The sequence below is a fragment of the Gavia stellata genome, chromosome 5, assembly GCF_030936135.1.
Source record: "Gavia stellata isolate bGavSte3 chromosome 5, bGavSte3.hap2, whole genome shotgun sequence".
Taxonomy (NCBI): Eukaryota; Metazoa; Chordata; class Aves; order Gaviiformes; family Gaviidae; genus Gavia; species Gavia stellata.
Window position 1 is genome coordinate 42,796,966 of NC_082598.1, and position 16,030 is coordinate 42,812,995.

The 16,030-nt window shown below is 34.7% G+C and overlaps 1 protein-coding gene across 1 annotated transcript in view; it reads left to right on the forward strand.

Moving 5' to 3' along the window:
- Positions 1-395: 395 nt before the first annotated feature.
- NEK1 (NIMA related kinase 1) overlaps positions 396-16,030 on the forward strand; it is a 47,175-nt gene continuing 31,540 nt past the window's right edge. The window contains exons 1-14 of the mRNA XM_059817441.1: positions 396-536; positions 613-709; positions 2,726-2,823; positions 4,342-4,425; positions 4,885-4,952; positions 5,073-5,159; positions 6,234-6,288; positions 7,547-7,747; positions 10,428-10,488; positions 11,640-11,797; positions 13,872-13,931; positions 14,187-14,246; positions 14,393-14,440; positions 14,533-14,607. Coding sequence (XP_059673424.1) covers positions 420-536; positions 613-709; positions 2,726-2,823; positions 4,342-4,425; positions 4,885-4,952; positions 5,073-5,159; positions 6,234-6,288; positions 7,547-7,747; positions 10,428-10,488; positions 11,640-11,797; positions 13,872-13,931; positions 14,187-14,246; positions 14,393-14,440; positions 14,533-14,607 — 1,269 coding nt within the window. The 5' untranslated portion in view covers positions 396-419. The remainder of the gene's footprint in view (positions 537-612; positions 710-2,725; positions 2,824-4,341; positions 4,426-4,884; positions 4,953-5,072; positions 5,160-6,233; positions 6,289-7,546; positions 7,748-10,427; positions 10,489-11,639; positions 11,798-13,871; positions 13,932-14,186; positions 14,247-14,392; positions 14,441-14,532; positions 14,608-16,030) is intronic.

Below are 16,030 nucleotides of genomic sequence, written 5' to 3' on the forward strand. Positions count from 1 at the left end.
CAGTTCTTTCAAGTAAAGTTGAATGAAAGATTGTTAACCAGGTGCTATAGCTCTATATTATGATTGTGTGCTAGCTGAATCAGAAGTTATGGCACTGACTACTTGCTTTATTTAATGATAAAACACATGCTTTTTTTTAAATTGTCTGTCAAGATGAAAGATTGAACTGGTTTTAGCAATACAGCCCTTTTTCTACACCAAATGAGCTAACTGTACCAAAGTAGAATTGAGACTAAGAGTAGGTGATTTACAGAAAAGCTACAAAGCATGTGATGCAACTGAGGAGAAAAATGGGTTGATATTTTGAGTTAAAAAATGTAACATGACCTGGCAGGCTAGACAACTAAGTACAGCTAACTAAATCTGTTTTGTGGTTTTTTTGCCTAGTATTCAAGTAAGGATGCCTTAAGAAGATCACTATGGATAAGTATATTAAAGTGCGAAAGATTGGAGAAGGCTCCTTTGGGAAAGCAATTCTTGTCAAAGCGAAAGAAAATGGCCAACAGTATGTTATTAAGGAAATAAACATCTCTAAGGTGAGTGATTATTATTAATTACTGATCCATTCTTTTTGTATTCCTCTTCTCAAAAATCATTATTTTCCTTCTAAAGATGTCAAATAAAGAGAGAGAAGAATCAAGGAGAGAAGTTGCTGTATTGGCTAATATGAAACATCCGAATATTGTCCTGTATAGGGAGTCATTTGAAGGTAAGATTAATTAATACAGTAGAACCTGAAGTAACGACAGTAAGTGACTGTCTGTGCACTACTTATCGCATGTAGTTTAAAAGTCAGTGTGTTTTCTTTCTTTAATCGGTCTTTTTCATACTTCTATTACTTGCTTCAGTTCAAAAGTGCATAAATTAAATAGGAATATTTATGTCTGTTCCTTACATGCATCAATTTCAGTTGATGCTTAAATGAAAGGGTTAGGTTCTCCTTGTTTCTCCAGAATGTAAGTCTCCTTGAATACTTGTGTATACCCTAATGACTTGAGTGCTTGTGTATGTTAAATATGAGTATGGTCTAAATTTGGGTATTGATAACCTAGCAAGAGCGATTTTATCTCAAAGTCTGTTGTTTTGGAATACGATCTTCGCTAATTATAATCATATCATTGCTTTCAGAGGTGCAAAAATAGATGGGACTGTTTGCTTCATCAAGCTATGAAAGAAGTAGAAACATAATTCCACATTGTTTTCACAGTGAATGTCTTGGGAAATGAGCTGAACAGATAATAGATTCCAAGAGCCTGTCATGTAGATTAAAATACTATTAAACCACCTAAACATTATTTCAGATACTGTTTAGGAACACTACTTTTCTCTCCTTTCCTTCCTTTCTGCTGACTTTCGTATGTCTTTTGGCTGGAGGCTTTTATTTTTTTCTATTCATTAAATTAGAATTTTGTGCCATAGTCATATTGCAGAGCCATAGTCTTCTGGCTTATAAGTCCACGCTTCTGTCTTCTCTGTAACACAGGCCTGTTCTTTAAGATTGCTTTTTTTCTTTTTTTTTTTCTTTTTATAAGGTAGATCTTGTGATCTGTAGTTCATGAGACTTCATGCTGCATCTTTATTGCTAAAGCGCATTGACGTACTGATTTGGTTTATAAAAGAGAATTATTTCAGCAACAGGTCTGCAAGGAATCTAGAATCCTAGGATCGTCTCTTAAAATAATACCGACTATAAAGCTTAACCAAGATACAAAGAGCTGTAAGCACAAAAGAAAAATCCTGGGTTTGATGTTTTGAAAGGCAAATTTCAGAAGCATTCTGTGGGAGTGAAATTTAAGGGACTTAGATGATTGAGTTATTTTTGACTCTAAATAGCTTTTTTTAAGTGCTATGACTAACTCTTTCATAAAATAAGAGTTTTTCTTTTGAGCAGCATGTTGATTGTTTTTATGCATTTATTCAGCTCTTCTCAAAATCATGCCTAATATGCGAGTAGTGTAGTTCTTGTGGTTTTGGTAACTTGCAGTCTTCTGCCTAATCTCTTTTTTCATCAGTAACTGGAAAAGATTGCATTGGGGAACAAAACTGTAACTTTGTAAGAAATGTATTATATATGTTCATACTTCCTAGTGGAAATTTGCATAGGATTTTTTGGAAGTCTCCCCAGATTTCATTCAAAAATGAGAAAATAATTGTTTCCATCTGTCATTGTTTGCTGGAAGTTTTTTTACTGTTCTCCAGTCTCTAAAATGAACTGTATACCTGGTATGAGAGCTGATGATTGTCACAGTCTTGCACTAAGTGTGATTAATACCTTGTCCAGGTAAAACTCCAAGAAAGAATTCGGCAAATAGAGGCAACTACCTGATTTATAAATCTATTTTTAGGGCAGAGGATCTATAGGATGTTCGAAAGCAGGTTGAAGAATGGTTTTATATTGCATTCATGAAGTAACACCTTTAATTTCATAGTGGTTTTGAACCCCATTTTGGGGCATTGGTTGAGCAGATGTAATTTTTTTTTTTTCTCTCCATATCAAAATAGTCTTATATTACCAGAAATGGGATACTTACGTTGTGAAACTCAAAATAATAAAAATCATTTTTGCTTGAAGTTTAAAAAAAGGATTAATAAGTGATATCTGAAGCTCATGTGAAAAGGTGAACTTTTTTTGTTGCTTTTTTGTGACCGCAGTGAAGATATTCGGAAAGTTATATTAAAGATGGGTCTTTTTTTTCTTTTTTAAATACTTTGTTTTATTTTACAGAGAATGGCTGTCTCTACATAGTGATGGATTACTGTGAAGGAGGAGATCTATTTAAAAAAATAAATGCCCAGAAAGGAATCTTATTCTCTGAAGATCAGGTAACAGCAAACTGCTGCTATAGTGTTCTGTTACATGATACTTTTTCGTGAGTTTTAAATTACTTTGGTTCAGTTTGGTAGATACGGTTGCTTAATCTAAAAGGAGGTTCTCAAATTGTGATTCTCGTTGCCATCAGTCACAGCAGTATCTTAAAAAAAAAAAAAAGAAGAAAATGTAGCTGGAAATCCTGGGTATGTTAATTGGAGGTTTGTCTGTATGTATAAGATGCTTTAAAAAAAGTTGGTTCTATTCCAAAGTAAACCAAATCTGGGAAATGAAAAATACTGAAGGACCACATGAATATTTTTAAACTTCTGAAGTGGGTTTTTTTTAGAGATCTAATGACACAGGATTTTTGTTTTGTAATACTGATTTTCATTTATCAAAAATATAAAATAACATACTTTGTAACTATAATAATATGAAATATGGCAGTGTGAAGTTGACATAATTCAAAAGCTTATTTTTCCATTAGAAAAAAATTAATATTGTATTGGAAGTATACCAGCAGACTTCTTTTTTTTTCCATGATGCTGGTTATAAAGTCATTTGTACTGTGGGAGAATTTGGAATAAATGAGAGGATTTTCTGTACAGATTTGATTAAATTAAGTGGAAATAGATTATGTAGGGTTCCATTTTTTGGTTAGAACTGATATATATTTCCTTGTTTATAAATTGTTTCTATGCTTTTGTGTCTGCATCCAGTAGGATCTCAATTTACCTGTGGTTGGAAAGGCTTAGTAGTATGTTAGGTCTATTGATCGTATTTAGAATAGAGTAATCATGAAACGTTTTGGATGCAATTTGTAAAATTTTTCATTTTTCTAATTTGGGCTCACTTTTACAAGAACTTAAAGTGGAAAAGTGAAGATTATACCTTGTCTTATACTGTAATTTTGACATGTATGTACTTCTAAGTTGGGAATGTGAAACCACTATTCACATGGAAAAGTTCTTGCTGTTAGTCACTTTTTATACTGTGATATTTAGCAATTTACAAAAAAAAAGGGTTTTGTTCGCTTGTTTATAATTTTCTACTTATATGTTGTTTGTTGCTTTTCTCACTGAAATCTGCTTTGTGCTATTTTTCTTTTTAAGCTAATTTACCTTAAAATTACTGTATGATAAAATAAGTGTTTCTGTAAACTTAGTACGGCTTTCTAGGACTCTTGGTTAATTAACTGCAGGAAGACTTTTATTGGTTACAGCAAAAGCACAATCTTTAAAATGCAAGTTCTGTGTCTTAAACACTTTAGTCAATCAAATTCATATTGTATACTTTTGTTAGCTTTATAATATGTAATGGAAATAGTCTCAGGCTTAATACCTAATTTGGGTAATATGTACTGTTATGTTTTTAATTATTCTGTTGTCTTCATTTAGACAGGTTTGTGGGAAGAGGGTAAAATCTTGAGTTATAATTATAAAACTGATTTGATAATATTTTCAGTTATGTAACTGAGGAAGCTTTCAGATAAATAACAATGCTCATGTTGCGCTTTCTTTTATGCATAGATTCTGGATTGGTTTGTACAAATCTGTTTAGCACTGAAACACATACATGACAGAAAAATCCTGCATCGGGACATAAAGTCACAGGTATGTAGGTAACTATTTTTTAACTCAGTTTACTTCCAAAGTGATTACATTAATACCTTGCTAGTGTTAGTTGGCAAATTATGGAAAATAGTCTTTCTATGTAAACACTTTTAATACTGGAAACACTTTTTTTCTTCAGAATTGTCTGATAGAGGTTTATATGATATTTGTACAAGCAAATGAGGCTATTTCATGAAGCTACTATGTATTACTCGTATATTTATGAGTGGGGACAGAAAAGGTTATATTTTAGAATGTATAGTAGTGTTTTCTTTAATTTTGATGAAATAGGACTAGAATAAGTCTGGTGTTTCATAGTAGTCAGTAACACTACTTCTAGTGACTTCAGAGTGATTGAATGGTAGAAAACTTCATTCTTCCCAAAACATGTTGAGAACAAAAAGTGTGCAATTGTATGAATGTTTTAATTAACAGACTTCTTAAAATTTCTATGTCAAGAATATATTTTTAACCAAAGATGGAACAATACAGCTGGGAGATTTTGGGATCGCCAGAGTTCTTAACAGGTAACTCCTTTTTGATGCTGTTTTCTCTGACTTAATCTAAATCACTTTGATCTAGGAAAACTCAATCTGTGCACTTCATGTGAGTTAACTAGTTAACATTAATTCTTAATTTTTTCTTAGCACTGCTGAATTGGCTCGCACTTGCATAGGAACGCCATACTATTTATCGCCTGAAATATGTCAGAACAAACCTTACAACAATAAAAGGTACTAATAAGCATTTTATTAAACATTTTTGGTAAGGAGAGGAAGGTGAGTTCTTTAGAAATCAAAGGTTCTTCCATTCATATGATGGTGAACAGCTGTTAGTTCATCTCTTATCCAAGAAGATACTGAGTCTCACTGTACAAGCGGGACCTTAGTAGGTCTGTGCAGTACAAAGCAATGTGAGGCAGAGATGACTTAGCTTAATGCTCAGAGTTCTGGATCTAGCTGTGTTCTTAATTATGGCTCTACTTTTGCCTGCCTACACACTAGTTGTACTGTCTTACTTTATGCAATATGAATGTGAAACTGTGTTAAGGATGAAATCACAAACATGGTAATCAGATTCTCTAAGCACATACATAGATAGGTGGCTCAGCTTGCTTCAGATAACAAAGTCATACAGATACTTTGCTTATACATTTGCTGTCCTGCCAGTAGGCTGTGTCTGGTAACAGCGTCCCTAATGTAATTTACATGGTTGTTATCAAGTTAGTCTTATGCTGCTGCATCCATTGCTGTGAGTCCCTTACACTAATTTCAGTTGGTTTCTTAAAAGATAAAAATTATTACAGTTCCTTCTCCCTTGATTTCTCTTACATGGAATCTATTATTAAATGGTATTCTAACCAAATTCTGTAATCCTGTAATGGGTGAGGGTAGGGTAAGTCAATGTTAAACAGAGAAAAGTGACTTTAAGAATTGTATGTGCTGAATTGGGTGGTGGGTTTGTTTGGTTTTTTGTTTGTTTAATTCAAAAACTTCACGCAAATGCATACATTTAAAGAAAAAAAGTCTTTGTCCATATTTTGTGTAATTTCTCTGACTAGGGTGGTTCAGATGAAAAGGTGTCAATAAAACCTGGAGCTAAAATAAGCCCATCTGGTTTTCAGGTTTGCCTTACTTTTGGTTGTTGAATTCTTTTTTTGTTTGGGGGGGGTGGAAGATACAAGGGAGCTTGTACATACTCAAAATACAACCTTTTCTTTTCCTTTTCAAAGATAGGCTTCACAGATATAAGTTACTTGGCAATGTTACACCTAGAACTAATTCTTAAGCATGTTTTCTTTGATTTAGTGATATCTGGGCTCTTGGTTGTGTTCTCTATGAAATGTGCACACTTAAACACGCGGTGAGTAGAAATTCTTGTTTCTAGAAAAGAATAGTGATTTCAAACAGATTTTTCCTGATGTTACACAAATGTGTTTCAGTTGATGAAAGGCTTTCATGGTAACTGTTTAAAATTACCTTCAACATTTCAATCTCCTCGTCCTATACTGACCAATGTTTTCCATTTGTGTTTTGATTCATGCCAATCTCTCCAGAAATCTTAGCACTGTATATTTTGTTTTCAGTGTAGGTTTTTAATGAACTTGTGTTAGCTGAAAAAATTGTTAGGTGCTGTAACAAACGATACTGTGAATAGTTTCCTTTCTTTCCAAAAACTTGATGTTTTCATTGAAAGTCTGAATTTGGACTGTCGGCTTTTGTGCAGATGGATTAATGCATTTCTGTTAAGAACAGAAATAGTTCTTAGAAAAAACTCCCAAGGTGAAAGAGTTGCTTTTTTCTTCTGTCAGTGTGTGGCTTAGAAGAATACATCTTTATCATCCATTTTGCAGTTAGGAAGGGAAGAAAAAACATTTTTCTGTCTTGTTTTGGTTGTGGGGTGTTTTTTTTTTTTTTAAATAGCTATTTTTATTAAAAAAAAAGAAAATTGAAAGAAAAATTTCAAGGCATAAGGATTTCATTTCAAGCTTTTGTAATTTCTTATTGCTTGGTCTTTTCTGTGGCAGCAATGCTGACAATGTTGCCTTTCTGAGAGTTGATGGCAATAGATTGTTTTCTGTGAGCTGGGTGATATGTACTGTTTTCTTTTTATTGTACAAAGGGATTGAAATGGTGTGCTCTGCTTCCTGAGCTTAAGCCGAAGTCTAAGCATTCCTTTCGATTTTACACTGAATGAGTGTGAATGCTTTACATTGTTTTGTTTGAAATGTGGCTTCCCTAAAAAGGGCAGAAGGCATGTGATGGTTGAAAGTGTTTGGGAGAGGAGATCAAGCAGATAATTATATAATTCTTTTATCCTTAATTGTATATTGTTGTCAGTCTAGAGCTGGAGGGAAATAATTATTTGCTAGCAAAATATATATCTCTGTAGTATGAAGTATCTGTATTATGATGTATTTATAATCAGAATACTTCACAGCAGATTATTTTAAACTTCTGATGCAAACTGTTGATGGCCTTGAAAATTTGTTTTGGTATGTTGAGGGAAGGGGAGGTGTGTTTGGGTTTTTTTTTGTCTTCCTCTTCAACTTTATATGCAGTCTTACATGTGGACAGACAGTAAGTAATATTTAGTAACTTTTCTTTCTTGTGTGATACAGTTTGAAGCTGGTAACATGAAGAACTTGGTACTGAAGATAATCTCTGGACCTTTTCCTCCTGTTTCTATGCATTACTCCTATGACCTACGTAATCTGCTGTCACAGTTATTTAAAAGGAATCCTAGGAACAGACCATCAGTAAACTCCATATTGGAGAAAAACTTTATAGCCAAACGGGTTGAAAAATTTCTCACGCCACAGGTATGGAGTTAGTTTTAATTCTAATTTTGCTAAAAACACCATAGGACTTTTCTTTTTTCTAATGTTAACATATAACCTGAGAAATTTGAGTAATGGTATTCCCTAGAGCTTTTATAGAGGCGCTTTCAGTTGAGGAAAAAAGAGTTTTACTATGAACTGTAAAAAAAATCTCAAATTACTGAAGTATTTGGTAGTTTCCACAAAAAAAAATTAAATAGGCTTTTTTTTAAAAGGAGTATAAAGAATTCTAATGGATTCTAACTAATAATAGTTCAGATTGAAGTCCCAATGAAAGGTAAGATTCAGAAGTCTTTGCAGATAAGTTTGTTCTAACTTTTACAACAACAGTAGTTTGTGATTTTATTTTCAGTAGCTAGAATGGATATGAAATTGTATTTGGAGTTAGTCAGACAAAGTATAATTAATAATAGACTACTACCAAATGATGATAATTTCTCCTAGATTGAGTATGAATACTTGCACGCAATTTTTCGAGCTGAATCACTAACATGTTTGACTTAAAGATGCTACCTAATCTTAAAAACAACAAAAATCATCCACACCCAGAAAGCACCTTTTACTAAATGTATCAGTCACTGGTGCATTTGTATTCAGCCGGAGGCGGTCATTCTATGACACAGCTGTAATGCCTATTTTCTTTCACTTTCATCCACGGCTAATGCTGTTGTCCTCTGCTTTCCTTAGTCTAAGCTTAAGAGATCTTCCATAGTTGACATCTTCAATGTGTTGCAACTATTGCTGAAATCCTCCTCTTAAATGACAGGAAATCAGTCTTCCAGTTTTATATAAATTCTTTCTTAATTTTCATATTTACTAAGTTACAGTAAAGAGTGGATCTAAATTGGCATCAATTTAAAAAAAAAAGTGCTTTTTGAAAGGTACTGAAGAATCATGTTTCTTTTCTGTCAGTAGCTGTGTTATCATGGAAAAATCACACTTCAGTTGTTACAGCTTACCACCCAAATAAAAGTGTCAAGATCATTGAAATACCATTACTAGGCAACTGTTCTCGTGTGTGACTTCTTGCTTACAGAATGTTTTGATGACAGACTGTGCAGATTAAAAAGTTTCTTTGCCATCATGTGCAGAGTCCTAAGTTCTGCACTTTGGTTCTTATTTTTCTTCAGTTTTAACTCCTCAGCATCCATTGTAACTGACTGGTAGCCTCTAAGCAAATCAAAATAATCTGGATAGTTCAAGATTTTATAAAGACTGTTCCTTAAAACCTTGTGGTTTAGCAGTTAACATTGCTGTCAGTTCTCAGAACGTTAAGTAACACATTCCTGGCATGCTCCCTCTCTAGAAAGGTAGTCTGTAGTATGGCCATTATCTGTCTGCAAGTAGCTCTGTTGTAAAAAATACCTTTGCAGTTCCTGTCTGTATTGGTAGCACCAGTTGCGGCACTCAGATTCAGCAAGAAGTTTGAGAGCAGGGTGTTAGAAAATGAGAACATGGTGCTGGGTCAGCTAAAAGTCAGTCTCACTGCATATCCTGTGGGCAGTGAACACTGGCCATAAACAGTACCTGGTGACGCGTATAAGAACAAGGCAAGCGTACGTGACATTACCCTATAATACGCTCCCAGCCTTCATCTTTTGTTGTCTCAATTGCATCAGCTCAGGAAGCATCTTCTTTGGTATTTAGTCATGCTCAATAGATTTCTCATCGTGAGCTTATTTGATTTCTCCTTGAACCTGTGTAAGTTTTTATGATCAGTAAGAAATTTCACAGGTCTACTACTTGTTGCAGAAAGCGTCAACTTTGTTTATTCTAAACCTTCCTCCTTATATTCAGTTGTACTCCACTTCTTATATTGGTATTATCATTTGCTGCCCTTGTGTGTTTCTCTGCAAAATCAAATGTGGTATTCTAGACCTGTCACATTACATCTCGGTCATCTTTTTATAGGCTGAAGAGCAAGCTTATTTGTTCTTTGTACTGAAGCTTTTCAACACTTGTAATTAGCCTTGCTGCTCTTCGAACCTTTTTCATTTCTACTACACGGTTTTTGAGGTGTTGGGTTCAGAAGTACATACAGTATTCGAGATGATGGTGTACTAATGTTTGAATGTTCTTTGTCTAGACTCCAATTTTTTCCTCCAGTAAGGCTGTTTTCCACATTTTATTATGCTAATTTGATATGCCTGACAGCACACTGTGTATGTTGTTCCTAGATATCCACATATGTAGTCATCTTCCCATCTTGAAAAGGATAGAGAAGCTTAAAAACTGCAAATATTTTTAAAGGACTATTTTTTTTGACACAAGCTGTCTGAGAAATTGAAGTGGAATTTGGCAACTATATAGAAATCTAAAATGAACTATGCATAAAACTATATTGATGCTCACATTAACTTTCTTCTAGTTCTTAGCTAGTTCATAAATGAGGTAATATGTGCCACCCAGAAGTTAGACTAAATTGCTTTTTAAAAATTATTTGAGTAATTATGCCAAAAATGTTTGAAAACACTGAATCCAGCTCCATATTAATATTAGTGATACTAAATTGAATACATAAAGTTAAGTATTCATGTAAATTTAAGTTACAGTAAATACTATTAGTTAGATACTTACTGGGAGTTGCACACTTCTCTGAAAGGGAATTCTTTCTATCTTTAGTCATAAATCCTGTTGGCTAACTGTTCAACTTTTTGTTTAGCTTATTGCAGAAGAATTCAATCACAAAATCTTCCAGAAGTTTGGACCACATGCTGCACCAGGTAAGTAAGTGTGTAAAGTGCTTTTGCTTTCAGCTCTGGCAAGATAGTGTATGTAGCTTTGTTCTTTTTATTGGTTTTGGTGTGTTCTTATACCTGATTCTAGCAGTTTCAGGAAAAAAAGAGAGGGAAGCAATTTTCCCGCTTCCCCCGGGGAGCTGGATGTATGTAGGGCACAAATGATGCAAATACAAACTATGGTCCTGTAATATTTTAGGTTTACTATTTCATCTTGCAGTATGCTACTCTTCCAAAATTTAAGGAGACAATGAAGACTGCAAATACAGGAAATAATTCATATGTTGTTCTTGCATGATTTTATTTTTCCCTTACTAATGACAAATGGGTAACGAGAAATAGCATTTCTTGTAAAAATGTGGGAGGTTTCATTAGAGAGTCCAGGGTTAAGCCCTGACTTCAGCCCATAGCAGCAGAATTTCTACTACTGGTAGCAAATTAGATCGTGGTTCACTTTGTCAAGATGGTCCTACCTTGCTTCATTTTCCTGCATTAGTTTACCTTTTTTTTTTTGGTAGATTTTCTTCCCCTTCCTTTATTTTATTTCCTGTAGTTACTTGAAGCTGTGGCAAGTGCTTTGGTGTCTCTTGACAGTGTTATGTAAGTGTTTCACTGCTGTCCTGCTATTCTGTAGTAAGAGAGACTGCTAACACAGAATCAAATCCACACTATTGGCATATTTTCAGGAACCCTGCAGGGAGAACAGTATTCCTGAAGGCCACTGAAGCTCTTCCAGAATTCATCTTTTGCTGACATGAGCCTTGCAGGTTGTAGTCCAGTGTCGTCAGTGGAGGGAGGCCTGTCTCTCCATTCCATTAGGAAAACTTTTCCCTGTGTCCATGACAATTGGATAATAAAGCATGGCAGCTGAAATAAGCTTCAGTTCTCCAGTTTGAAGTGAAGTGTTGAGAGTGAAAAGCTCAGGGATTGTGTTTTGCTCTTTCTTATCAAGCATGAAATTTAGACAAGCTGTTTTGGACAACTGGGTATATTGCACTTATGTATCAGTTCATGTGAATGAAGTGTTAGCAGTTCACCTGTTTTCCTCAAGCTTTGCTGTTCCAAGACCCTGGGAAAGGGAAATATGGTACACTGGCCAGCCTGGATAGCTGTAAAACAGGTTTTTTTCTTTTCAGCTAAAAGACCAGCTCAAGAACAAATACTGACTTCAGTTGCACCAGCTCAGAAAATTACCAAACCTGCTGCAAAATATGGAGTGCCTTTAGTGATCAGGAAGTCTTGTGATGCACCTAAAAAGCCTAATGAGAAGAAGCCATTGGCTAAATCTAGACAGGTAAGAAGCTGAGTTACTTAAATTGAACTGTTTTGCTCATACCTTATTTAAATGCTATGAAAATACTATGCATTCCTTTTCAAAATGTTTTTTACATGGACACATGCATCTGCAGAGAAAGTAGTAGTCATTTAAATGCTTGGCTTGCTTCATTATTGATTATTTTTTTTTCCTTTAATTAGTTTTAATATAATGATTTTTGGAGACTGCTACCTTTAAGTTTGGTTTTTAATTCCACTGCTGAATTAGATGTGCTTTGCATGTTTTCAGTTCCTTTGTTGGTGTTGACCACTCTTAGAAATATCGGAATTCTGTCAGGTATCCCAAGATCATTGACACTGGATAAGAATCTTTGCATCTTTCTTCCATGTTCAAAAATAATCTGAAATTTTCAAAACGTAGAAAACTTTTTTAGTAATTTTCTGAAGTGTTGTCAGCCAGAAAAATTGTGTAATTGGAAGAAGAGTTTCCCAGACTCAATTCCATGAGCTGATGAGAAATAGTATTCTGTATACCTGTATACCTTCATACAGTACTTTTGATCTTTCTTCCAGTCATTGTCTCTGTACTCCTTATTACATAAAACTTTTTTTCTCTCTCTTTATTCTTTTAATTAATGCATGGCCAGGAGATGTTTATGATGCAGCTAGTTTTGAGCTATATGCATGCGCCAAACAACTAGCAACCAAGAAGCTCTCACTTCAGCAAGAAAACTAACTCAAATTTTCTTCTGAATGAGTAACGTTGTTGTTGTTGTGGGTTTCTTGTGGGTTTTGGAGGTTTTTTTCTTTCCTTCTCCCCATGGTACTTCAGGGAACATAATACTGAGTTCTCTATCCATCTGTCAAATTTGATAGGTGGATAGAAAATTATCCCCGAGGTATAACTTACCCTTGAGGTTCAAAAGTTATTGGAGGTTTAGGGAAAATCTCATTGATCTCACAAGCCTTGGTGGCTTATGATACACAGTTTGGAAAAGAGAGGAAGAAGAAGTGAACTTACAGACTTCTTGTGTGTCTTTATGAGACCATGAGGCTTTTATGTTCTAAAGCTTTGTTGTGCAACCATCTGCTAGTCTGCTGCTCTTTATAATCAGCTTCACCAGCCAGCACTGATCCAACTTGCATAGAGACACCAAGTGGCAGGGTAGAGACTGAGGAAATATCCTCTTGCTGCATGTAAGGAGTCAGTAGCACTGCAATTTTAGGACATATTCGTTGCATGGATTGTACCTAGTGACAAGGGATAAGATGTAGGATAGAAACAATGGCTCCAGTGTAATATAAATTTTCTTCTCTTTGCTGTTGTTCCAGGGTAGTCTGAACTTGCAGCTCTCAACTGGCTTTTCAGAGGAGCATGTAACAATCATTTCCTTTGTTTAGTGATACTATGTTAACTCACTGTAGTTGAACTACACTGACTTAAGTCTCTAAAGGCTTCCGTCTTCTGAAATACTTGATTTTAAAGTACTCATTTGATAGGATTTTAGGTTGTCAAAAGAAAATACTATGAAGCTCTCTGTGTTCTAGTACGGTCAGAAAAAAAATTGCTTTAAAAGTAACCATGACTTTTTTGAGAATACTAGAGTAAGCAGCATGGTTTATTACGTACATTTACCTTTACCAGGTATTCAATAGTGACTGAGTTCTCCTTTTGTGTAGGTAACAAGAACCTTGGTTAGAGTTACCCAAGCTAAAGACCCTAAGGATAACCTAATAAATCTGTTCTCCAAATAAAAGATAATCCTAATATCTAGGGGCGGGCCCTCAAAGACTTATAATAGGAAGAGATTGTAATGCAGAATGATACTGCCAGAAAAGAAAAATTAAAATAGATTTTAAAATTACTGCCTTCAGCTTTCAAGACACAGCTTTTAGTAGAGGATGAACAAGTACAGTAGCATTTACCCCTAGGTCCTAGCAGTGCTTTTGATTTAAAACCTCCTGAGTAATTAATTATTTTAAACTACATTTTGCACCTACTAAGTTAGGGGTTTAAGATTTTTTTTTTATTAGTATTTTTTCTCTCATTCTGGCATTATGCCGTCTAATTTTAAGTTTCACCTTTTATCCAGGCCTTTCCAACTCCAATGAAGAAAATGAATCCAGGAGATGAAAGGAGGAAAATGTTTGAGGTATCATGAAATCATCTGTCAATTTTCAAACTAAGCAAAAGCTAAGTGCAGAGCAAGAATGACAAAATAAAACCTTCAAACCTTTCCTCCTTATCTTTTTTTTCCAAACATTATGTAACAGTGATTTTTTTAAAATTTTGGTTTTTTAAATCTTCGTGGACATACACCAGCAATTGGAGCACTAACCTATCTTGACAGAGACTTGACAGAATAATGGCTCAGTAATAAATACCAAATTATATGCTTGTTTTTCAGGAGCCTTCAAAAAAGAAAAGGTTAGAACTGCCTGAAAAAGAAAAACGCCAGAAAGATCAGGTAGACAATATTCTTGAGACTTCCTTTTTCCACCCATAGTAATTTTAATGAAATATCTTGTGGTATGGCATGTTATATGTTGTGTAATAATATGGAGTAGTTTGATTTCCCAGTTACTAAGCATGTTTAATCCTTACACATTGCAGATCAGTTTACTGAAGGCAGATGAAATGAGAAGATTGGAAAAAGAAAGGGTAAAATATGTCTAAAATGTGTTAATAGTGAAGTTCAATTTTTACTTAGTGATTCCTTGAATTATGTTTTCCTGTATTGTTTTCTCCTTCAGATGGAACGAATAAACAGAGCCAGGGAACAAGGATGGAGGAATGTGCTTGGTTCAGGTGGAAGTGGTGATGTTAAGGTTGGCAGCAGATGCAGAAATGTGTTGTAGTCTGTTCCCCCCACCTTTGGTTATCTGGTCTTCTCTTTTCAGAAAGATCTGCTCTTGGAGGTCAACTCTTGGGGCTGCCTGTTATTAATCTATGGTTAATTTAAGCGAAACTGTGTAACAGACTCCCTTCCCTGGCGTTTTTGAGATCTTGTGCAATTTTTGTTTTTAATACTTACTAAATTTCTGAACCTCTTCTCTTTCTGCCAGTAATGGTTTTCATGCACCACTTTCTTTTTTTCCCCACTCCTGCTTTTGCCACTTTTCCTGTGCCGAATCTATGCATGAACAGCTTCTTTCACATTCAAGTTTGTTCTTGAATTCTTTTGTTGAAATCTTTTTCCAGGTTCTCATGTTATGCTAACGGGCCTCTTCCCCAGTATTAAACACCTGCTTCTAAGCATTCTTTGTTAATTAGCAACATAAATGACAATGTTTATACATACTAAAAAGTTGTTCACGAGGGGGGTGAAAAATCCTGAGTAAATCTAACTTTTTCTTCTGAAAGCAGTGAACTCTTTAGCCATTCACTTCTTAAATAATTTAATTACAGATTTTAATCTGATTCCTGTGACAGTTTCTTTTTGCTTGTTTGTGTGTGTCATAGTTTCATGGAAACATAACTGTTCTGGGAAGTAATCTCATGAAGTTATTAAAATATAAATGTCTGGGTACTTTCATCAGACAGAGCCAGTGCAGGAATTTAAGTATTGCTGTGGTGTAAATCTATTTGACAATAGAAAATGGATTAAAACACAGCTATTTGTTGTGGTGGTAGTGAGTCTTACAAAAATACTTGGCCAAAACATGTTTAGTAGCATTTTTGTAAACAAGCTCTGACTGAGCAGTAAAGTCAAAATGAATAGAGGCTTTATTTTCTGTTCCTTGTACAAGAGTGAGAAATACACAAGCACTTGACCAGGTTTCAGTAGCTGCTTATTAAGTATATTATTTCAAAATAGACATCTTTGATGTGTGCCACACATCATGTAAGTAAAGCTTAAATATAAAAGCAAACTTAAGCATACCAGACTTTAAAAACTACCAGGTGCTGATTTAATGGAAACATAAAAAACTTCATTTGGTTCCAGTCCTCTCTCTCTCAAGGTGAAACTGGCAGGCACCAATGCAAGCTTCCATACAACACGATATATCAGCATTGTCATGTTTGGATCAGGGCTATATACGTTCCTGAAAACAATCATGTTTCTGATTAACTTTGATAATTTTATTGCAAGGTCCTTAGGCATTGCAAACGTATAAAGTGTTCTGTTGTAGCTACAGCTGTATCGTTACCAGTATTCTCGGTCATCTAGGGAAACGGGTTCAGTGGCTGTGTACCTTTTCACTAAGTGTCACTGGTGTAAAATGTCATGGCAAACATGCTTTAAAATTC